Here is a 24244-nt window from a genome sequence, read left to right as displayed (position 1 = left end):
TGATTGTAGTCTTTCTCATTGTATATACTGTATAACAAAATATCCAAATAACTTAATATGATAAGATTTTATACCTTTTACAAGTGTGTTAAAAGTACTGTAACAAGTTCCACTTCTGTTTCTAGTTGGATTTTGCGCGCACCCTCCCTCATGATGTCACATAACCCATGGTGATCAGAGATCAGTGCGATTATGTCAAGATGTGAGTGGTTTTCAGTGTGGTGCTTATTTACTCACACTGGAAGCCATCAGAAACCAACTAGTGGCACTTTCACAGAACTGCACTGTGTGTCATAATCAGAAATCAAGTCATACAGCATGTGGAGTGTTCTGCAAGACTAGAGATTGAGTTTACCACACAATATAGCTGTGGGCATTTAAACAGCATGCTTTTTTTACAGGTTTGGTGGTGTTATAGTGGAGTCCTTTATCCGTTAGTCAAAAACCTCCCACTGTAAACCGTAGTTGAATTATTATGCTTCCTCTCAGCAGTTGCACTTTGTTGTATTTCTTTCTTTTAATTGTTAATATGAAGATGCTTCTGTTTACAAGTGTCCCCCTGGGCCCTTCAGAAACCAGCATGAGTTGTTGATACGTACAGTTGTATAACATTCTAGGAAAGGGAAGTATTCAGTTCTGTTGTATTTTTTGTAAAGGTTTTTCAATTGAGGAGTAATAGTAAAATCCAAACACGCACATTCCTGAAGGATCACTGTTTTGTTTTGTTTTTTTGTTTTTTTTTAACTGTTTTGCTTTGAATAAAAAGAAATCACAGTAAAGTGTCTTCTCAATTCTTTAAAACACATACCCTGAAGCAAAGTACATATTCTTAACCCGTGAAGGTACAAGGGACATACAGGTAGTGGACAAAAAAAACATCAATGTAAAGTCACTTAATAGGGTGTTGGGCCACTATGGTATCCCGCTCTGTGGAGTTCTCGGCAGACCTTTTTTGATGAAACTGGCTGCTCGCGCCCCAGGTTGAAATTTGCAGTCAATTGATCTGCAGTTGCTCGCCTGTTTCGCCTTGCACTTCAAATTAATGCACGGATATCACGATCATGGAGTATGTGCTTCCGCCCACTGTTGCCCTTTGCTGATGATGTCTTTCCTTCGGAGTTCCATGCCGACATCACCTTAGACACCGTTGCTCGTGAAACATCAGCAAGTTGAGCTGTCTTGGTCACTGAAGCTCCTGCCAAACGCGCCCCAACAATCACCCCTCTTTCAAAGTCACTGAGGTCTCCTCTGGCAGCCATGCTAGCCATAATTATAGACAACCAGGCCTGTCCAGCATTTTCATACATGACCCTAAGCATGCTGGGATGTTATTTGCTTAATTAACGCATGAGCCACACCTGTGTGGAAGCCCGTGCTTTCAATATACTTGGTGTCCCTCATTTACCCAGGTGTTTCCATTTTTTTTGTCCACTACCTGTATGTGTCACACAAATACAAATGATTTTTACTTTCTTATTTTTGCACTGAGGTGCACGAAACGGTTTAAAATGTGCTGACTGGTTTCCTTGTGATACCCGAGTCACTCTCAAATGTATTTTAAGAAGAAACAAGCTCTCAATTCCTTGTACACCACAAGAGGTTAAAAAAATAAGTGGTTGGCTTTTTGTTGTTATTATTATTTTTATGGAAAACAGTGTAAGATTGTTTAACTAGCAATTTGTATTTACAATTCTCAAATATGGTAAATATCACAAAAATATTAATTAAAGACAGCTTTCACCATACGTGGCAGTTTTCCCTGTTTGAAGTGAACCTGCTTACTGGTGTAAATCTGAACCCTCTTAGACTGTCTGTCCCCCTGTCAGCCTTGGTTGCATGTGGTGGGGTTTGGTATGGAGGCCTGGCTTATTCCTGTCATATTAACAGAAACAGCAAGCAGGTCCAGCACCCTTTGCTTCTTATATTGTAAATCCTTCCTAAATTGCAGCCAGTGGAGTCAATTTCTTAATTACTAACCGTGTGCTTAAAAGGGTTATGTAATTAATCAGAGTATACAATTGTAACATACACAGTGTATTACATCTAATTGTGCTTTATTGTTTTAAGATAACAGGAATATGCAGTTATCAGGTATGCAATTAATTGGATTACACTGTACTTGTATAATAATTAAACCTCTAAATGAATCTAATATATTATTTCACCACGGCTACATTGTTAAATAAACTGACAAAAAAATAAGCTAAAAAATAATACTGACAGGTTACCTTCCATCAGTGAAATACTGTAACATGAAAGTTGCTTTTGTTTTTTTCTTAATTTTCAAAAATGTATATTCACTGACTGGCACACAACAAAATTAACTTTCTCTGCAACAATTACTAGGGCCCCACACTAGAATGATATGCAGGACAGACACTACATGGGCCTAGGGGCCCTAATACCTGCTGCACATGAAGTGATCTTATAGTGTTGTTGCAGTCAAAGTAAATCTAAAGTCTGGAGAAATTCTACAGCAGTCAGTATTGTCTGTAAAAGACAGATGAATAAATCTTAGGAGGAAAAAATATTTTAGACAGAAAAAACCTCAATTTCCTTGAGCAGAGATCTGGAAGTAAAGCCTGTGGTCTGCAGCACTGCTCTGAGGTTTCGACTCCAGCAGCCTGTTTGTGGTGGAGCACGAACCAGCACAGGCAGCTCTAGTTTTACTGCATCACACACCCTGCTGGTGCAGGTCACCTTTCCAATAGACTGCCTGAAGAACATCGACGGCAAGGCTTTCACCTTTCTAAAAGTGGACTGCGTTTCACCATGGCAAAGGCATAGCAAAGTGCAGTAAAGCACAGGCAAGCTTGGTAAACCTGTAAGATACTGCAAGTATGATAAAGCCTGGTACAAGTGGTGCTTCTGCAAGGTTTTAGTTTGACTCTACCACATAAAAGGAATTTATAAAATCAGGTTCACACAACGTTTTGCATAATTTGAATCTTTTTTTTGGTCAGATTAAGCATGGTTTTTCGCATCAATGTTAATCACTAATAGTTTCTTTCACACATAGCTGTGTGACTACTCCATTATTGAAGGAAACTTGTGACTATTTAAATCAGAGTTGCTCCTTATTCAGCAATGCTTTTCCAGGGGAAAGCCAGAGGGACTGAGTACAACTTGTGCAGATGAGCACTAGGCAATGTTGTTTGCAGACCAATTCAAGAGATGACAGTGTAATGAACTCTCTTGTCATAGTGTTGATACAGTAATTTCAAACTTCGAATGCCTACAGCACTTGCTATTTTCCCAGGCGGTCCCCCATCCAAGTGCTAACTGAGGCAAACCTTGCTTGGCTTCCGAGAGCAGACTCGAGCAGGCTTAGTCAAGGTGGTGCGGCCGCAGGCAAGATGTTGATACAGTAGTAGTTAGAAACACGTCATTGACACTTCGTTCAGAGAAGTCAGCAAAACCACACGTCCATTTTATTTTTATTATCAATTAAAAAAAAAAAAATGAATACAAACTTACAATACTGAGTTACATAACTGGAAGTGATTGGAGATTTACTTATTTTTTAGCAGGAGGTGGGGTGGTTCTGGAACAAATATTTGCACTGCTTCTGTTTAAATCTTCAATTTGTATGGCTTTTGAGCTTTTATTTAAAGAGCGTCACCTCCAAAGTGCTGGGCTCTGAACTCCTGAAAGTCCTCAGGGATTGTATCTGAAAAAGGGATAAGAACAAAAAAAAACTCAATGTGAGCACTGGCACAAAGTGTTCACTTCTTTTGGTTTCAGTTATAAATCCAGCTGCAAGACCAGAGCCAAGGACATTATAATAATCAATCCTAGATTCAACACAGTCCTGTATTAATCTTTCAGCATCAGACACATTATATGAGCTAATGAAAGATCAGGGTCGAAAAGGACCCCCACATTTCTAATTTCTCATTACAGAGAATTTGATTTTTGTGGTTATTCTTATCAGAATTCAGCATTAAAATGGACTGTCCCGGCTTTAGAGACAAAAATAAGTATAAAAGCAAAGTTTTTCTATCTAATTTATCCCAGCTTGCCTTTAAGCTTCCTTTTCGACGTGTATCTGCGTATCGGCTTGATCTGATGAACATGGCCAATGAGCAGCCTGGCTTTCCAGCTTCAATGACTTACCATTGCAGCGATACTTCAGGTTGGACCAAATGATGTTCTCCTGGGAGAAGCAAAACACGCCAAGCCTTCCCCCGCGCATGGTGGTGTCGATAGTCACTCCAGAATCAGCCACTAGTTCAGAGCCTTCGTAAAAGCGTGCCCTGTGGGAGAGAATGAATGAGACAGGACACTGAGGGGTTCCCAGCCATGTACCCAGCACTGTCTACACAGCTCTCTACCTGCATGTGGGCACTGTCTCAATACTGAATAAAATACATCTTTCAAAAAGAGCCTTTAGGATTGCTAAAGCACTCTGGTATATACAGTAGATGTATGACTGCTATAGACATTTGTGTAGTAGATTGTTATAATAGAACGCTAATGGTAACAGAATGCTTTATTGTAAGAAATAAATTATTTTATTCTTCAAGCTTGCAAAAAATATATTCCTGTAAAATACATGACCTGGTGTAAGTCATAATGCTTTCCTATAAGTTTTATTAACACATAGTTATTGTAGGGTTACTACCCACTGGAATGAAGTGTGTCTCTCTGTACCTGATGTACCCCACCTGGGGTCTGTGCTGCAGGAACCAGCGGTAGGAGACCTTGTCCTTCCAGCCCACGTTGCGCGGGTCCTTCCACAGCAGCCTCACCTGGTCTGTGGAGTCGCCTGTGTGCCACAGAGAGTTACGCAGGTGCTCCCCTGGGCCAGTCTTTGACTTGACAGCCTGGAGAAAAAAACAAACCTCTTTCAGATCCCAGACTGCACGTACAACACCTGCTGTGCTTTCCATACCCTTTAGTGATAGAAAGAGTCAACAGACACTCCAGCATCCTACACTGCCCATACAACACCATCCCATACCCTTTAGTGATAGAAGAGTCAACAGACTCTCCAGCAGTGCCACAGTAGAAAAGGATACAGCTGCAAGCAGGTGTTATAGGAATCACATCCCCGTCTAATGTTTAAGCCACGTTGTAAAATATACCAATTGTGTACTTGTCAGTAGTTCTTCCGTGTTTCTAAAGATGTATTTTTATTATATTTTATAGGTCTTTATAATATAATTGTATGTAATAATAACATATTCATTAGTCAGTCCAAACATCACAGTTATTCCTTTTTTAGGTTTAAGCTATCTTGTGTTCACTTTAGGAAGTGCTATTGTAAGATTTTGTGGTTTGGTTAAAATATATTTACTGTAAGTACAATAGTGTTTTAACTGGACACTTTTAGCAAACTGTTATTCTAAACCCTTTAAAAGGAAGGACACCCTTCCCTTTAACCCCTGTGTGGAGTGTTTAGGATTCAGGTTGGGCACAGAAGGGTCATTCACCAGACTATAGCTCGTGCCATTGTCCCTCACTTATCACAAGCACTATCATAAGCACAATCCAATCTCCTCTCCCATACCTTGAGCTGAATGCCGGGTTCAGCCACAGCTCTAAACGGCGTGGCTTGCCAATAGGTTTGTTCAGTCTGCTTCCACATGACCACGTAGAAGCTGGAGCTGTCCTGGTAGCCGAAGATGAAGCCAGCGTAGTCATCATCAGTCATAGTGTTCACGTGGAAAGTGCCCTCAAAGTCCACTCCATTGAAGGCAGTGTAACCTGGGAAGAACCAGAGGCTTAATGGGAGATTGTTTTAATGCAACAATACAAACACATTTACATTGAAAACCTTTGTGCTTCACACTGACGGTGTAGGGCCAGAAAGTGGTACATCATCAGAATGTGATACGTGTACCAAAATGTGACCCGTGCAAGGTCAGAAAATGGTACGCTGTCAAAAAGTGGTACGTTTGTATTTCAAGTTTTTTAATGCATGTGCCAGTTTATGTACCAGTTCTTTTTTTGATTTTTCAATATATACACTGATAGCAGTACAGCCTACAGCCCAATGTGAAGCAAGAAAGTATTGAATAGGCTACTGATATATGCTTGCTTTAAATATATACATTTCAGAACCATCAGTTGGGCTTATAAGTTGCTACAGACCTTAACATTTCATTAAAACAATATGCAGATTCAAAGCTTGTGGAATCTACATTACTTTCACATTTTTACATGTGATTGTGTTCCCTCATTTAAACAGATGGGTAGAATATATAATTGTATTAAATGAGGTGTATAGGCATGCTGCTTGTGTGAAACAGGCTCAGGGAGTCTCCTCATTGGAATAAAAACAACATGCCATGAATAGATAAAAGGTCATTACCAATATTTAAAATGTAAAATAAATACAGAAATAGTAATATTTTTGTCAGGTCTTTAGTTAGTTTTTTTCCCCCTGGATTTGACTTTTGTTTAAACAACGTTCGGTTCAATACACTCAGAGCACATTGCATTTGTAAAATGCAGTTATTTTTCAGTATAATAAGTAAAATAATTGATCAATAAAATTAAACCCCTTTGTAGAATATATTGATTTTAAACAGGTGTAAATCAAGCCTGATTTATTTAGCATTGCTCAACTGGGGGAAAAATAACTAAAAAATAATTTAAGCAAAAAGCAAAATAATTAAAACGTTTACAATGATACTTACCAATTGCCAGTCCAGGATCACTATTCATGGTCTGCACAATCTCCATACCCTGAGAAACAGAATTAGGACCAAATGCAATTAGATATATACACTATTTATGAAAAACAGTTTCGACAAACTAATCTTGAAGATATTTTGTATTGCATTCAATGATTTGATATTTAAATAAGGGCTTTCTTTTTTTTTTTAATACCAGACAAGGTTTATGGTGTATAGCTCATAAAAGCGTTCTTTACAATAACACTTTCTGCATACTTGTTCACCGAACTACTGCAAATGACATTTTAAATGAATAGTGCTCACTATAATGTCTGTGAAGAATATATTTATTTTGCATGTCATTTTATTTATTTCTTCACCTCTTCCCTACCTCTTTTAGGATGTTTACAGTCATTCTCTTGCTATAATAAATCATTTTGGTCATTTCTTTGTATCCACCTGCATTATCTGATGCTGTTGAGCACTAATTGCAGTTCCTGATTCCAAAGAAATGAAATGATTTAGGAGCTCTGCTGGCCCCTTGCTGCTCATTGGAGTCAGCAGTGTATGGACACTTTCATTTCTGATTGGTTCACCTTGTCCATTATCCAGGATCCTGAACACGTTCTCATACATTGCACATGCCCGCTGTCTTTCTCAGGCACAGCATTGCTGCTGCAGTAAAGGATACTGGTCTGTTTAAACCCCATTACAAAATGTACCTTGTCTATAATTGTTTACTTTGGACTAGTTGTTCCATGGCTATTCCAAAATATTCCGACATGTTGGTGTCTTATATTTTATTACTTTATTTACTTTATTGAATCATTTTAGAAAACTAAAGAATACCATTTTCATTAGTCAGTCCAAACATCACATGCATGCTTAGGCTGATTATGAACACAGCACCATCTTGTGTTAATTTAAGGAAGTAGTATTGGAAGATGTAGTGGCTTATTTATTTAAGCAGTATAATGCTCAGTAATATCTGTAGTAGTAAACAGTTCAGAATGACACTTGAGATGGTGCAGTAGGAGCGAGGGGTAGTATAATATTGTGACAGGCTTTCCACAAACACGCTTCTCCGATCTGCACCTTGTCTATTCGAATAGTCTATACTCTGTATTGCTGTTTTACTGCTATAACATCAGCACTCGCTAGCTGCTGCTGAGCAGGTGCTGGGAGGAGTCAGTGAAGAAGGAGAGGGCAGCACTTGAAAGCTCAACACCTCGAGTGACTTCTTTGGAAACATCAAGCACATTCCTTCAGCGCCTCACCTGGTTGAGAACCACCCAGTTGGGATCAATCTGAGCGTCTCCCTCGGGGTCGAGGACGACAGTCTGGTAGGCTCTGAAATCTGTCAGGGTGACCTCAGCGTTCTCGGGACAGATATCGATCCTGTCAATCACTGTGTCCTGGTCAAAGTCACTTTCACAGATATCACCTACTCCATCCCCTGAAAAGCAAAGGTGGATCCAGATCCATGAAGGCCAATGCAACACATAAACCAAAGAGGACAGCAGGGGGCACTCTAGTTTTAAATTAACAGTCTCCAATTATTTTACCCCCAGTTTTCTCCACAATTTAGAAAGTCCAATGTCCTCACCGCAGCAATTCCATACAGGAAAGGTGAAGGTCGGCTGATCACATAACCAAGCCAATTGCTTCTTTACACCCAGCAGCTCAAAAGCGGATGTTGGTGAGCTACTGGCTTCTGAAGGACAAAGGCCAGTGGCTTGAGCTCACGAGACACCTGGCCAAAAGTCCCTGCCATGTGCCTCTCTAACCTAGAGATGATGAAGAGCTAATGGGAACTCTAGCTGTGGAATCCCCTGCGAAGACCTGCAGCTTCACACTGCTAGGGAGCGAACCTGCACTCCCGACTGTGTGACTCCCCCTCCCTGCACACTTTGTGAAAATGTTTATGAGAGATGCTGGAAGAGAAACAAAGCCTGGTTGGTTCTTCCCCTTTTTAACTTCGCATTTAAAATTAACCCGTACCGTTGTCATCAGTCTGGTCTATGTTGGGCACCAGTCTACAGTTGTCTGGTCCCGGTGGAAGGAGATCAGGAATGCCATCATTGTCATCATCATCGTCACACTCATCTCCCATCCCGTCCTTGTCTGTGTCCAGCTGGGAGCTGTTAATCACGTTGGGGCAATTGTCCTTGCTGTCCTGGTGCCCATCTCCATCACTGTGTGCGGGTGCAGAGAGCGTGTGGAACCAGTTAATGACTGCTAAGCCTGTACTGTCGTTTCATTGTTAGATAGTTATATATGATTAAGGAAGGACTTGAGGTGCAGAAAGCAACAAAAAAAATCAATCAACAAAGTCTTAATATACAGTACTGTGCAAACGTTTTAGGCAGGTGTGAAAAAATGCTGTAAAGTAAGAATGCTTTCAAAAATAGACATGTTAATAGTTTATATTTATCAATTAACAAAATGCAAAGTGAGTGAACAGAAGAAAAATCTAAATCAAATCAATATTTGGTGTGACCACCCTTTGCCTTCAAAACAGCATCAATTCTCAAGTCAAGCATGTTATCTGTGCTGGCCTGCCCTTTTTTGGTTTATTTTAACATTTCTGTTTGCATGAATACTCTTGTTAGTGGATTTTACAATAAACTTTAGAAAATGCTCTACCTGTCTTGGTTTGTATCACAGGAGTCTCCCACGAGATCGTTATCAATATCTGACTGCAGACAAACAGGAAACACAATTTTCAGAATTAAGAACTGCTGATAAGCACATCTCACATGTAAGGGTATGAGTGAAGAAGAAACAATCTAAAAATGGCGGATCCATATCATTGTTCTGAACCGTTAACACATGAGGGTCCTTCACAATGACATTAGATACCATGTCGTTGTTCTGAACCGAGGGTCCTTCACAATGTCATTAGATACCATGTCATTGTTCTGAACCGAGGGTCCTTCACAATGTCATTAGATACCATGTCGTTGTTCTGAACCGTGGGTCCTTCACAATGTCATTAGATACCATGTCATTGTTCTGAACCGAGGGTCCTTCACAATGTCATTAGATACCATGTCGTTGTTCTGATAACTGCTTTATTGATAATATAATGCTGGTGGTTCCTAAATCTTTTCCCAGACTAGACCTGGTTTGGGTTGCTGACGTCAATACAGCTGTCACAGGCGTCCCCCACTCCATCATTGTCACTGTCCTTCTGGTCAAGGTTGGGGACACGCTGGCAGTTGTCCAGGAAATTCTTGATGCCTGCATGGAAACACAATGAATGTAAAGATAACAAGGAAACTACAGTCCTAGAAAGGCACATCCATGGTTTAATACAAATATGGTAAAAACCCATAAACAACTTGACTATACCAGTGTGTATGAAATGGCTACCCATGACATAAGTGTGGTTGTTTAAGAAACTGCCGACTTGCTAAACATGCCTCCTTCGACATGCCCTTTATATATCCTGGTGCTGCACTCAGCAATGCAACTCAAGGGCACGTGACTATTGTTAAGTTGTTTATTACGGTTACTATCCTTATTTCACAATAAAATTATGCTAAAAAGACACTCCCCTCCCCCTCTGTGCAAGTTCAATTTGCTAAGTAATTATAGATTTTGTAGCATTAGCATACTATGTTTCAACAGTAGCCTGGTGTCAGAGATTTAAAAATGTAGAACTTGAAGTGCTTTCATAAAATTAACTTGTGTTAAGTTGTTTTTTTGTTGTAGCTGTTGAAGCATGTCATTATTTATTTGTACCACAAGATGGCACTGCCACATTAGTTTGACTCGCAAAAGTGTAAAATGGGGCACCACCCCTACGCCTTAAATAAGCATTGGCACACACACATATACAAAGACAAAAAGAGATTTTACATTAACTGTTTTTAACTGTAAAGCAGCATTTTAAAATCTCCTGGGATATTCAAATCAAACCAGTTTTTAATAACTTAAAGTTCTAGTAGGGTTTAAGAAATTCCCTCCCGGCAGTGGCTAGCCCAGCGGATGTTGTGAGCAATGCTCCCAATGTTGTTCTGTATATTGAAATCCATCATGATACACACTCAGTTTAATCCGAGCTCCTGGCCTGTGCAGAAACACAGCCTGCCTGTTGTGGGATTCTGAATTCAGAGATCTCACCTCATAAGTCTGGCTCGACTGGAGGAGGAGGTCAGTGCTTCAAAGGAAAGGCCAGAATGAGACACTTCCTTTTAGGTATATGGAGGTTATAAGTAAGGCCAATAATAATTTGGCAGTTTAAAATGTGCTGTATAAATGTATAAAAAGCAAAGTAAACCAAATAAGGTGGTATTTAATCCTATTTCCACAGGAAGGAATCGGATGCCTGCTTCCTGTCTAGCACAGTGGCCCCTGTATGCTTTTACTGGTGCAAACATTAGGGCCATGTTTATAAATACATTATTATATATTTAATATTACCATAAATAAAAGGTTTTTACCAGTAACAGTGCCCCTTAATTAAAAGACATGATTTCTTATTGTTACTGTGTGAAACTGTACTGCAGTCCTTTGAATACTGACTATGAAATGAGTGATTATTAATACATTTCTCTACAATAGAATTAATATGAAAGAATTCAGTGTTGCTGAATTGTGATATTTTAAGGCATTGTGCTTCCAGATAAGAAAGAATAGATCCTCACTCTAACAAGCAATCCTAGCTTCATAAAAACTGGAGAAAAAAAATACATGCTTTTGGAAATAAGCAATGTTTGACAAGTGCCACTGATACTGGATTCCATTATTTTAAATATTTAGTTCCTTCTATCATCTTTCTTGTTGTAAGATCGGAATGCAGCTTATTGTACAGCACCTTCAGATGCTTGATTTGGAAAAGCTGCATAATTCAGAAGTGTTTGTTTGCTGCTTGTTTGAATGTCAATGCATCAGAAATTCAAATGTGAAAGTGTCCCTGAAAGTGCAGTGACAATTGCCTCACCGTCCCCATCCATGTCATCATCACAGGCGTCTCCCTTGCCGTCATTGTCAGTGTCCCTCTGGTCAGGGTTCACTGCAGTGCGGCAGTTATCACAGGCGTCCCCAAAGTTATCCAGATCGCTGTTTCTCTGGTCGATGTTGGGGTTCAGAACACAGTTATCCTGACAAGAAAATGCTATATTTAATATGATCTGCCTGCACGGAGCACCTCAGTCCATCAAACTGTTTTCATTCCACCAGTACAGTTAATGCCTGCTTAGAAGCTTGGCATTTCTGTAAAATGAGCTAAGAGTTCTACATCCATCTCCTTAATTCAGTAGAGTTAAAAACACATTAGGGGGATGGAAACACAGCTAATTTGACAGATTTCTCAATGTTCTAACAGGCAACATTCTATTTTTTTCGAAACTTCAGAAGACTACATGCACTTAAGATATTTGAGCAGTTTGCCAACACTTTTCTGAGTCATCTGTAATGGAAAACAAAACTAGAAAGTTCATCCATGAGATTATAGGGTAGAACTACACGCATTGTTTTGGCTCGTCACTGTAAATTGGTGTATTATTATTTTGAGGTTTATTTGAAGCATACTGGAATACTGGCCACAAACAATATCCATGTATGCTGTAAACATTGTTCAACCGAAATGACCATTTGGGTTCTATTTTAGCAGTTTACTTTCCAGTTTCCATTGTATATACCTGCTCGTTGGGAATGCCGTCGCCATCTGCATCCTCATCACAAGCATTCCCGTATCCGTCCTGGTCTGCATCTTCTTGTCCGGAGTTTGGAACATACATGCAGTTATCCTTTAGCAATAGAACAGTAGCTGTTAGCAGACTGACACATTATTTGTTATTGAATTGTTTTATTCCCAATGTGACCGTCACAGTCCACACTGTAATCCACATACCTACACAGAAAATCAACAGGCAGACAGCTTTCCAGCTGTCTAACCAATCTCCTCCACCCCCAGCAACCCTAACCCTAACCCTAACTAATCTTCTCCTCCAACAGCAACCCAAACCATAATCCTAACCCTAACCAATCTCCTCCTCCCCCAGCAACCCTAACCCTAACCCTAACCAATCTCCTCCTCCCCCAAAAAACCCTAACCCTAACCCTAACCCTAACCCTAACCAATCTCCTCCTCCCCCAGCAACCCTAACCCTAACCCTAACCAATCTCCTCCTCTCCAGCAACCCTAACCCTAATCCTAACCCTAACCCTAACCAATCTCCTCCTCCCTCAGCAACCGTAACCCTAACCCTAACCCTGACCCATCTCCACCTCCCCCAGCAACCCTAATCCTAACCCTAACCAATCTCCTCCTCCGCCAGTAACCATAACCCTAACCCTAACCCTAACCCATCTCCTCTTCCCCCAGCAACCCTAACCCTAACCCTAACCCTAACCCATCTCCTCTTCCCCCAGCAACCCTAAACAGCATGAATCCTGAACCCATTTCCCCCTGACCCAGTCTGCCCTGGAGCCTGACCAGCAGGGGACACTGTGGCCCTGTCCATTTTTCATCCAAACCCTATGGGAATGCAATGGCCATTGCAGCTCCTTGGGGACCCCCTGCCAAGAACGCCAACCCAAACAAGGATTTGAATGCATGACTCGCCCATAGGCCACTAGTTTACTAGCCAAAAGGGGACTCCTTGGTGTCCACATATTTCTCTCTGATAGAGTACTAATAGGGAACAAAAACAGAACCCTGGTTTTAACTAAGACCGTTACCTTTCTGCAGAATATATCTTTACACTTGAGCTCTTCGTCAGGATAGCCGTCAATATCTGTATCCTTTCCACACTGATAGCCATTGCCAGCCCAGCCAATGCCACACTGAAACAATACAGGAAAGGGAGAACGTCCAAATTACTGAACAAATGCGTAATTCTGATTATCCAAATTAAATATAAAAAACAATCAGCAATCAACAAAAGTTATAAAGGGGCTCCCGAGCGGAGCATCCAGTAACGGCACTCCGGGCGGCCTATAGCCCTATAGCTTAGAGATCGTCGATTCGAGTCCAAGCAATGCCACTGCCGACCGTGGACTGGAGTTCCCAGGGGGCGGCGCACGATTGGCCAAGCGCTGCCCGGGCGGGGTAGAGGTTAGGTCGGCTGGGGAGTCCTTGGCTCACCGCACACCAGTGACCCCTGTGGCTGGCCGGGCGCGTGCAGGCCAGCATTGTACACAATTCAGAACTGCGTGGTCCGCCGACGCTGTAAATTTTGGATATGGCTGCACGGCGGGCTTGTAGAGTGAAAAAAAGCGGACGGCTGACGGCACTCGTTTCGGAGGACGCGAGTGCTAGTCTTCGTCTGTCCCCGAGTCAGTTTGGGGGTTGCAGCGGTGAGCCAGGTTGAATAATAATTGGAAATTCCAAATTGGAAAATGAATAAAAACAATTGTTTAAAAAAAAATTATGAAGCGTAAGCTTCTGAAAGCCAGTCTCACCATGCAGCTGATGTCGCCGTCCCTCTCCACGACGCACTGCGCATGGATGTGGCAGGTGTTCAGCCGTCCGTTACCACAGCTTCTTTCTGGCCTGCAGCCCTTGGCTTGGTCTCCGATGTACCCAGCCTTACAACCTCCACAGCGGAATGAGCCCTAAGAAAACACCAGGAGCACAACTAATAAACACCTTTCACTTTGTACACCTGCATTTAAAGGAGGATGAAATGTGGGCTAATGATCTGAGCAAACAAAACAACACAAAACACCCTGTCTTTGAATCCTGCAACATTTACCAAAACACGAAGGTATGTTCTGCTCAGCATGTCAACAGCGCTCACTGGAATACTTGATCTTACTTATTAATTTATTTAAAAACAGAAGATTTCTTAAAACAGGAGGAAAAGAGTTTACTATTTCTCATAACAACAACAACAACAACAACAGCAGTGACAATAATAGTAAGTCATTGTCTTCAAACCTAAATATGTTATATCTAAATAATCACAAGTGTTAGAAAGGTAAACAATGCATTCCTACCTTAGTGTTTGTACAGATGGAGTTCGGTGCACAGCCTCCATTTTTGCCATTGTTACATTCATCAATATCAACACAGACCTATTTTAAAATAAGAAAGAAATGTAAAATCTCAAGTCTTAAAATGAGAATACGAAATATAACATCTGAATTTTTTTTGTCTGATGCTGAAAGCTTGGTTCAATTTGGTTATTTATAAAAAAGACATTCTGTAAGACTAAACAAACCCCAGTTACACTTGCATGCTCTTTTAATGTGTTCATGTATTTGTTTGTAATTGTATGGGGCGGATGCACATGTTCATTGTCTCTAATCTGAGCAGATCCTGTTGAGGTCAGTTTTTAGTCTGGAGTACAGAGTGTAATCTGTACTATTCTACAAACGTCTTCTCTAGTCTGTGTTTAATACAAAAAAAAGATTAATAAGCCTTTCAATAAAACGCAGACGCAGCTGCACATGTTTGAAATCTCATCATAAAATGAGGATTTGGGAGTATGGGTTGTACTGCTGCAGTCACTATAGATCAACTCTGATTACTGGATTTCACATTAGCCAGAGTCGACTGTACTGTAATCTCTCAACATAAAATCAGAACTGAACACGCGTATCACCAGACTGGCAAACCATAATCTGTCATTTCTATACTTCATTTCTATACTTCTCTTTTTTTAACACTTCTTCAGAATGCCATTAAAATGATGTAATTAATGGCGGATGTGGTGTTTTAACTGTGGATGTGTGTTATGTTACCAACATGGCAGATTTTCAGTCAAAGCAGATCAATTGTGAAACCCACAGTACAGCGCTTGCAAGTTTCAGCCCTTCTAGATGCTTGGGATGTAATTCGTACCTGTTTAGTAGTTTTGGCATAGGTGATCCCTAATCCCTTGACAATAGGACCAGTATACCCGAGAGGACATGCATCACACCTAAATCCTGGCGCAGTGTTAACACAACGGACCCCAGGGAAACATGGATTAAATCGGCACTGGAATTCAAAGAGAGAAAAAAGACTTTATTGCAGCTATCAAAATAACATCAATATAATACAATAACAGTATAGGGTCAGCAAAACAATGAACAATGTTTCAGATAATAGCCCCCGTGCAACGATACCCAGTAAACCGGCCCGTTCAGGTTGGAAACTGTTGGTCCAGTCCAGTTCATTCTTCCATTTTGGCATTACTTCAAAATGTGGAAGGGGTTAATGTGTTATTGGTGCAAATTAGGTGTTTCAGTCAGTGTGAATTCTATCCAAAAGGGATTAATTATATTTCAGTTTGAAGTTACAGATATGCTGGGCTATTGCTTTTTTAAAAAAAAGAATAAATAAACTCTGTACGAAAGAACATTTTGTCCCATGTGAAACCTACAGGTATTTAACTGGTTCAGACCAGCGAAAAACAAATCAGAAACAATTAAGGTCTGCAGCAGCGTCGGGAATCCATCAGCTGCAGTGCAGTGCTGTTTTCAAGAGGAGACGACAGAGCTGTGAACCAGGAGGGGATTAATGTCAGCCAACCTCGAAACTGATTTAGGTGACTTGTGAAAGTTGACATTTTTGGTAACACTTTACATTGTGTCTCTAATTACTCTGTATTTGCACAGTAGTTACATAGTAAATACATGTGTGCTTACACATCATTACAATGTTATTATGCATAGTTACAATGTACTTAACATGTACATCTTTTTGCACGATATATGTAAATACATAAGTGTATCAGAAAGTAATAACATTGTAACTATGTGTAAGTACACATGTAAATACATAATTGTATCAGAAAGTAGTAACATTGTAACTATGTGTAAGTACACATGTAAATACATAATTGTATCAGAAAGTAGTAACATTGTAACTATGTGTAAGTACACATGTATTCACTAAGTAACTACTATGTAAATTCATACTAATTACAGACACTTAGTGTAAAGAAGGATGCAGAGGAACAGACAAAACATAAATGTGACAGCTAAAATATCAGTATACAGGCCTGGACGACACTCGAATCCCTGCCTCATTCTCTAATCATTTTCATTGTTAGAAGAGGTTTCCCTTTTCCATGCAATCCAGTACCTCATCAACATCATCGCAATGAAACCCGTCGCCTGTGTATCCGTCAGGGCACGGTCCACACTCGAACCCAGCCTCTGTCTCGCTGCACAGGTCGTCACGGAAACAAGAGCCCGGAGTGCACCTGGGTTTAGAGACAACGTCTGGGACTCCAGGACTAATTCCACCCAACCCTTGAGCACAAAACACAGAAACAGGCGCTTTCAATTTCTTAGCTTAAAGTGCAACCACCGTAGACCCATTGCATAGGTCTCAAGTCTCATCAGCTGGAATGCTGGTCCAAACTATTTGCTGTGGGTGAGCGGGCAGTGGGGCGTTGGGTATCCCCCTTCCTCAATGATTCATCTGACCTAAATTATTAAATTTACATTTCGATGAATTAAAAGAAAAAGAAAACAACAACATTGGTTAATTTAAAATGATATAATTTGCAACTTGAACTAAGAAAACATTCAACTATGATACACATTTAACATCCATTAAACTTCATACAGAGGGGAAATGCTAGTCACAGATTTTTGTGGCACCAATTTAGGAAATAATGGTAATGGCTGCTTGTTGTTAGTCTTGAGTAATGGGCTCAGTGAGAGACTATTGGCAAAACTCCAAACACACCCAGTATCATCCATTGTTTTCCATGCCAATTAGTGCATTGCATTTCTGTACATGAGGCGCAGTCACAAGAAAGTTTCAGTTTCCTATAGCCGAACAGGTATGTTAATGCAATGTCTCACCACAGGCCTGGCATTCGGATATGGTGTTCCTCAGGAAAGCTGTTTCTTTCACCTGTGTAAACCAACATAAGAGACTATTAACAGCGTGTGTATGTTTTATTCATTTGGACAGTGTGCTATGAGCCAAAGCAGAAAACAATGGACAAAGGTGCAACCTAAGCCAACTCTGTGGCTTCTGTCATCAGTCGTCCATTAGCGCCTACATTACTTTGGCTTCAGCGCTGCTTCAGTCGGCTAGTTTAATTCCAATGTCAGAAAACGATACATGCAATAAGTCAGGTTCTGGTAATTTCAAAAGTGTTCTTCTTGGACAGTTAATATGACGAACATTTGCAATTTCAACCTAGCAGTTACTGACTGAAAAAAAACAAACCAAAACGTGAGATGCAATGAGTGGAGTACCTATTAGGATGCAAAAAATAAAAATGTGTGTGCAAGATCACATTTAGAGAAGAGGTAAGTTGATCTGGGAAGAAATTGGGTTTCCAGTTTTGTGTTACCCCTCAAACTGCTTTACCCTTTTTTCTGCAGTAAAAGCCAACTGAGGCTCAAATTCCAAATAGGCAGTACCTGTTGCCTCATTATTTCTTTCAGCTCTCCAATAACCTCTGTCAGCTGAGTCATCTGGGTAATCAGCTGTCTCCCAGCGTCACCTGGAAGGAAACAACTTGATATTCAGCTGTGCTATTTGGAAAAAGTATCCCATTATTTAAGACATCTTCCCCTGAATTTAATCAACACTTGCATGCAGATGTCAGTTGAGGGCTGTAAGATATTGGTCACATATTTAACATGCATTTTGATGGAGTGGTCATGAGCAATGCTGGGTTTAAGATGGCTGTGTCAGATTTTCATCAGGCCAGAGTTCAGGAGATTGTAAGAAGCTGCATGTTGTGTAGAGGCAGTGTATAGAAGACTATGTATTATTAGTATTATGAAAAATAGTACTGAAGCTAGAACTGAAAACAACACACTGTGAAAGATTCCATGGAAACAGAAAGTGAAATGCCATTATATTGTAACTTTTCTTTGATGAAATACCATTTTTTTAGGGGAAATTCAAGTTTGCTTTAGGGGTTGTCTTTAATATTGTTTATCATACGCACTCTGAAGCTGTTTGTTTCTCATTATGTAAAATTTCTCTCTTTTAAAAAAAATAGGACTTAAGATGTGAGAAAACTCTTTGAAAACTTGAAACTATGACTTTAATAATGCTAATCAAAAGGTAAGTGTGATAAGATTGTAGTTCATCTGCACTGTACTGTAGGTAAAATGTACGTTAATAACATATGCATACGCATTATTCTGAAAGTGAATCTCAGCCCGTATAAAAAAGTCATCATTCATCAATGTAGGGGCATAACTCATCAGTCACACTTCTGGTTTTCTTTTCTTCTTTTACAGTTATATACATACCGGAAATTCCAGAGTTCCCATGCACTGTAAAATGTGAAATAGCACCATTAATTTCATTAAACCTACTACTTTGTGATATTTCTTTTCAGATTAAGGCTGTGCTGTAATCTTTTTGTCTGTCTATCCATTTATGTTGATTTTTATCCCTTCAACAAAAATTTAATTCTCACACTGTGCAAGAGTATAAATGATGTGTACAGGGCATACTGGTACTTTCGAATATATCCTGTATACATCATGCATGTTAAAATTTTAAAAGGAGTTGACAAAGGTAACCCAAATCAATTAAGTAGAAATAGACTTCAGATAGAGGGAAGGAGACACTTCTTCACACATAGAGTGGTGAGTGCATGGAATGGGTTACCCAGTCATGTTGTTGAGGCAGAAATAATTGGATCCTTTAACTTGACAACGCTTTGAGATCAATCAGCTACAAGGAACAGGGCGAACTTAGACAGGCCGAATGGCATGCTGTCGTTCGTAAATTTTTGTATGTTCTTATGTTTTTATACCAGTATTCTTTAAAATGTTTTATAAGATATAACAGCTGAAAAACAGCCTAGTTGTTGGTCACATTGTGACAATTTTCACAGGGTCGGGTAATTTTTCATTCAGGTAATGCAATTAAAACCTTACCTATATTCTGTGCAGAATCGCTTTGCTGGAGCAGGCATTCTTGGATTGCAGCTACTTTTGTAAGGGAACCCCCGATCACTAGTTTAAGCTCCTCCAGAGTGTCCTGGGAAAACAAAACAAATTCATTGTGTTTGTTTAATACACAGCATTAAAGCCCTCAAATGTTTCAAAGGGGTGTCGATGTGTATCCCAGGGATATTTCAGCCAATTGACTCTTTCCACATTGTATTTAATCACACAGAGTTCAGTTTTGTGTCACACTTGTGTCACAGATAATACTAGACCCTGCTGGTGAGTTCTGGAATAAAACAATGCCATACAGTAAACTCTATAACTACTTGTCCAGATATTTCGTATTCTTTTGTGTACAACACATAAAGGTGTTATGATGCTCCACATTTGAAATAACTTTAATAACCACTGGAACTAATAGCAACAGAATGGTTAACAATTTAAAACAGTACTATTACAAAGCAGTAGCATAATGGTATCAGAACCATTGCATTGTCATTGCAGGGCCACTGCATTGCCATTGAAGCTCATTTAGTAAGGGTTGTCTACATCCATTTCAGTCACTTCCTCCTCCCTTACCAGTGGTCTTTTCTGGAGTGTCCGCAGCTCGAGCGAGTTGGGTCCTTGTGGTAGTCCAGTGAATGCTGTTGGTAAGTCCCTCACTGTGTCTATCTGGCTGCAGTCGACGTACAGCTCCACTGTGCTGGATCCCTGCTGTAACCCACTCATCCTAAACAGCACAGTGTGTCTCTTTCCATCAGCCAGCTGGATGTTGTTGAACGTGACCACGTTTAGCTTGCCATCGCTCTTCAAATATCGTAGAATTGCTGTCGAAGATCAAGAACAGCGGCTATAAAACATATATCTTCCAGGCTACATACCCTGCGCTAAAGAGGCACTGGTCCTAATAGGTTTTAGTGAAACTAGCTTGGCATGTATATGTAATATCACAGTTACCTTAACTAATTTGTTCTTCTCCTTGTTAAAGTATTCCAGGCATCATAATTTCTCATTTTTTCCCCTCACCGCAGCAATACTCCACACAGATCAGGACCAACAAACAGAATTTGAAAGCACTTCTGTGTCAAACATGTCTTGTCTTTAAGTACAGATTGTACACCAGAGTAAACCCATTAAACCGCCCCCTGCAACACTCTGCACCAGGGGGATCTAGGACAAGCATCAGTGTTGCTGGAGAATTGGTTACTGGTTTAATCTGTACATTCATTTCATTACACCATTAAACTGAACACGTGTACAGACCAAAACTGGTTGTGACATACATCCTTACCTCTGTTGAGTTTCCCAAGCACAAAAAACTCAAAATACTTGGTGTTATCCTTTGGAGAGTAGAGGCCGAAGATAGAGGTGCCAGACTTGGGCTGCAGCTTAAAGGTTGAGAGAATGTAGACTTCATTTACGGAGGGAGCCGTGAGCTCCTGCTGCACGATCTCTGTTATGTATCCAGGTGTGGAAAGCAGGTTGTAAACTGCAAGGAAAAACACTTGGTGACTACCGGTTCACTTTACAGCCTAACCTTTACAAACAGCAACAATGTGTTGAAAAAAACAAACATAACAGCTTAAAGGAGATAATGTTGTCACCATTAATGTTTGTAAGTCCATTAATGTGCTTAGATGCTGAAAGTAAACCATCAATAGAAACCTTAGTCAATATTCCTCTTCCTAGGTAAATTCATCATTGAACTGTTTAAACAGATTAACTACCCTTATTAGTGTGGACTGTTTGCTTGTGATTCTCCATGAATCAATAAAATAATATCAAATACAATAAGATGACTATTGATTGGTTTGCACTACTGTTAGTTTAGCAGCAGTTTAAACAACACACATTTCAATGTGATCGGCTCAGTGGCTGTAGTTAGTAAAATCGAGCTACAGATGAAAAGAAATTAGGCCATATTGATTTCAAATATATATGAATACATATTTGCTTGATAACATGTGATCAAAGCACGAGATCAGCACTGAGGTATACAGTACATACAAAAACAGTAATGTGCAGTTTGATTGCAAAACAGTATTTTCACAAATGGAATGCACAAAAGAAGACACTAGATTGGTAGCAAATGTTTAAAGTATTTGGCGTCTGCAACCTATTTCCTAACCCGAGCCTCCTCCCCACTAAAATAATCCAAGCAGTTTACATATTTACATTTAACTTGAAAGCCCTGACACTACAGGCCAGGGAATAAAAAAGGAATAAAAAACATTAGCTGGCCCATTCTGGAACCTGGACAGAGATTTAATTGGTACAATAATTAATTACCGCACGAACATAGTTGGAAATAAAGGTGCCTGTGCAAAGGCACGTTTTCAGAAAGGAATAGAACAATTTTAACAAATACAGCTATTTTATGTACAGTTTTTGTTAAAGCAAAAAGATTTGTTGCAAGTGTTATACTTTCAAAACTGCTTTAATCCTTTTAGAAGGGGGCTTGTTCCAAGTGCTCTGACATGAATCCATTCATTGAAACCAACACTTGCTTCCAAACAGTTCCTCTGATGCAGGGAATACATGAACAGTGACTAACTAACTCAATAGAAGTAGCATAGTTTCCATACAGTAGTTGGGCTTAATTCTGTTGCTCTGCTGTAAGAATCTTCTAGCTGAGAGGAAGTGATTTTTTTTTAGGACCAGCAGATAAAAGAGTGAACATTCATAGAAGCATCTCTGCTGTGTGTAACCGTCTGTGCTGCTGAACAGCTTGCTAAAGTACTAATGTGCATGCTTGAGCACAGCGAGACACGTTTTGAGTAGATCCTCTGGAGACGGATCTCATTCTGAGGATGGCTGTTGTCTTTTGAAGGACTCGACCTTCAACCCCGCCCCATACCCAAGCACCCTCTCCTCAATTCCCTGGTAAAGTACATTCTAACTGTTCCATTACAGAACCCTTTGACATTGTAACGTGTTTGTTCTTCAGTGTTTTATTTCATGTCCATTTGCACTCAGTCATGTCCAGGGTATCATCCATTGCTTTTAACCCCTTGAGCAACACAAGGAATTTAGCAGTTGTTCAACTGGTTTCTTCTTAAAATACAAGGAAACCGACAATTTGGATGACCAGATCCATCCCGTCAGGAAATTTTAAAACCTGTTTCGTAGAAAGTTAGCATAATTTTTTGGGACACATATGTCCCTTGTACCTTAAAGGGTTAAACGTAAAGCTATGATCAAATTAAGATAGGAAACCTCAGAACTTTCATCCACCAATTAGCAAGCTTCATTGTAAGGGCACTGCCACATGGTAACTGACCGTAGAACTCCAGCTTTAAAAAAAAAGTGCAAAAATGAATAAACCTGAAAATCAGAGATGTAAAAACTAGCCATTACCTTTGTGGTTGATCTGCACAGGGTATCACTTACCTTCCAGACTACCAGGTGGTAATGCCTGCTGTTCAGGGTTCTACTGCTTAATTGAATGTTACACAAGTAGTTTTAATTCAAAACACTATTTTAAAACAGCACAGACTCCTGGTTATTATCCTGCATAAAGCATACAAAAGGATAATAATTCACAAAGCAATAGTGTTTTTAACCAATCCAACTAAATACTGCATCTCTGAAGATCAGCAAGCGTACTGTGTTTGCTTAAAGCGGTAAGTATAAATTAAAACCAGACTGCCCTGCAAACCTGTAGGCTATTGCTGTAAGTGTAAAGAGCTGCCACTGTGAGTCCACATGTACAGATTCACAGTAATGACCTGAAGATGGAATCCAAAGGGAGAAATGAAAGACCCAGCTCTAACCAAACGGAAAGCTTTGTTTAAGGACTGGCTATATTAAAATGTATATATATTAAAATGTGTTGTGCGCCAGCTGCTGTTTAAACTTATGATGATTGTTCATATTGCGTTCAGTAAATGTAACAATCTTGTTCTGTTTGTTGGACATGCACATTGGTTTCTTTCAAGGTTTCCCCACTGTGTAATATGTAACAGGAACCTGTGAGAGTTGAGATTCATGCAAAAAGCCAGCAGTGCTGTGGTGTAAATGATTGGTTCTGTATAAGACTGGCTTCTGGTTTGCTTAGTTTACCTGTCTGTCTAGATTAAACGCAATATGCCAAGATGTTTGTTCTTTCATTGAAATAAACAGAACAGTAAAATGGTATGATATCTTGTGTCTGGGACCTTTAAGGGCATAACACAACATTCCATTCATATTATAAAACTTTTATTTTAAAGGTTTAGTTCTAAATGTAACAGAATTCCTCACTTCCACTTCATACATGCTATTAAAATGATATTGATCCATGTTCAAACACTCAAAATTAAGGTAAAACTAAACAAACTAAGTCAAGGGGCCAAACACACAGCTGATGAAAAGGGCAAAACACACCAAAGAGCTGGTGTATTTAAACGATGAGTGGAAGTTACTTACCTTGGTATTCTCCTTTTACGGACAAACTGTAGCGCAACTGTAAAACAACCTGCACAATGAATAATACCCCCTTCCACAGAGTCATCCTCGTTGCTTTTAAAAAAAAACTTAAAATCCAAATATAGGGCTATTCTGTACTGGTATTGTAAAGTGTAGTCCCTCAGTGTGTTGAATCAAGCAAAGTAATAATTTACAGCTGCATCACCTAGACTGTCATAGTTACTGCTTGGAGTGCTTCTTCAGGCTGTCTGTTTGAGTGCAGTCCTGCTCAATTACCACACTAAGAGAAGCAGTAGCTCCTGATTGAAGGGTTGTGTGCTTCCCAGACAGCCTCATATTGAGAAGGTGTGCCCAAAGGAATCCCCAGCCCATTTGTCTGAGGACCTAGACTGGAG

The 24244-nt window shown here is 39.9% G+C and overlaps 1 protein-coding gene across 2 annotated transcripts; it reads right to left on the bottom strand.

Annotated features, from left to right (window-relative positions):
- Window positions 1-3399: 3399 nt before the first annotated feature.
- Window positions 3400-24117, bottom strand: LOC117403891 (thrombospondin-4). 2 transcript variants are annotated; one of them, XM_058995727.1, is made up of 23 exons: window positions 23850-24117; window positions 20734-20931; window positions 20022-20269; window positions 19431-19533; window positions 18795-18818; window positions 17949-18031; window positions 17379-17430; window positions 16648-16817; window positions 15421-15558; window positions 14574-14651; window positions 14037-14189; window positions 13314-13418; window positions 12272-12379; window positions 11572-11731; window positions 9748-9866; window positions 9270-9322; window positions 8625-8818; window positions 7901-8079; window positions 6645-6693; window positions 5513-5709; window positions 4654-4826; window positions 4117-4256; window positions 3400-3670 (listed from the first exon to the last, which is right to left on the bottom strand). In XM_058995727.1, the coding sequence occupies exons 1-23, from the start codon at window positions 23932-23934 to the stop codon at window positions 3609-3611; spliced, it is 2871 nt and encodes a 956-aa protein (XP_058851710.1). In that variant the 5' UTR covers window positions 23935-24117; the 3' UTR covers window positions 3400-3608. The 2 variants fall into 2 exon arrangements, with proteins under 2 accessions (XP_058851710.1, XP_058851735.1); XM_058995752.1 differs by lacking the exon at window positions 18795-18818.
- Window positions 24118-24244: the final 127 nt, after the last annotated feature.

The sequence above is a fragment of the Acipenser ruthenus genome, chromosome 1 (assembly GCF_902713425.1).
Source record: "Acipenser ruthenus chromosome 1, fAciRut3.2 maternal haplotype, whole genome shotgun sequence".
Taxonomy (NCBI): domain Eukaryota; kingdom Metazoa; phylum Chordata; class Actinopteri; order Acipenseriformes; family Acipenseridae; genus Acipenser; species Acipenser ruthenus.
This window is presented reverse-complemented; position numbering and strand designations above follow the sequence as displayed.

What these genes read in the sequence shown, in the direction of transcription:
- LOC117403891 (XM_058995727.1), bottom strand. Translation starts at nt 23,934, where the DNA reads ATGACTCTGTGGAAGGGGGTATTATTCATTGTGCAGGTTGTTTTACAG. An exon ending in TGGGAACTCTGGAATTTCCG is followed by an intron (nt 18,032 to 18,794) that starts GTATGTATATAA and finishes GTTTCCTTCCAG; the next exon opens with GTGACGCTGGGAGACAGCTG. An exon ending in AACCCGGCATTCAGCTCAAG is followed by an intron (nt 4,827 to 5,512) that starts GTATGGGAGAGG and finishes TTTTTTCTCCAG; the next exon opens with GCTGTCAAGTCAAAGACTGG.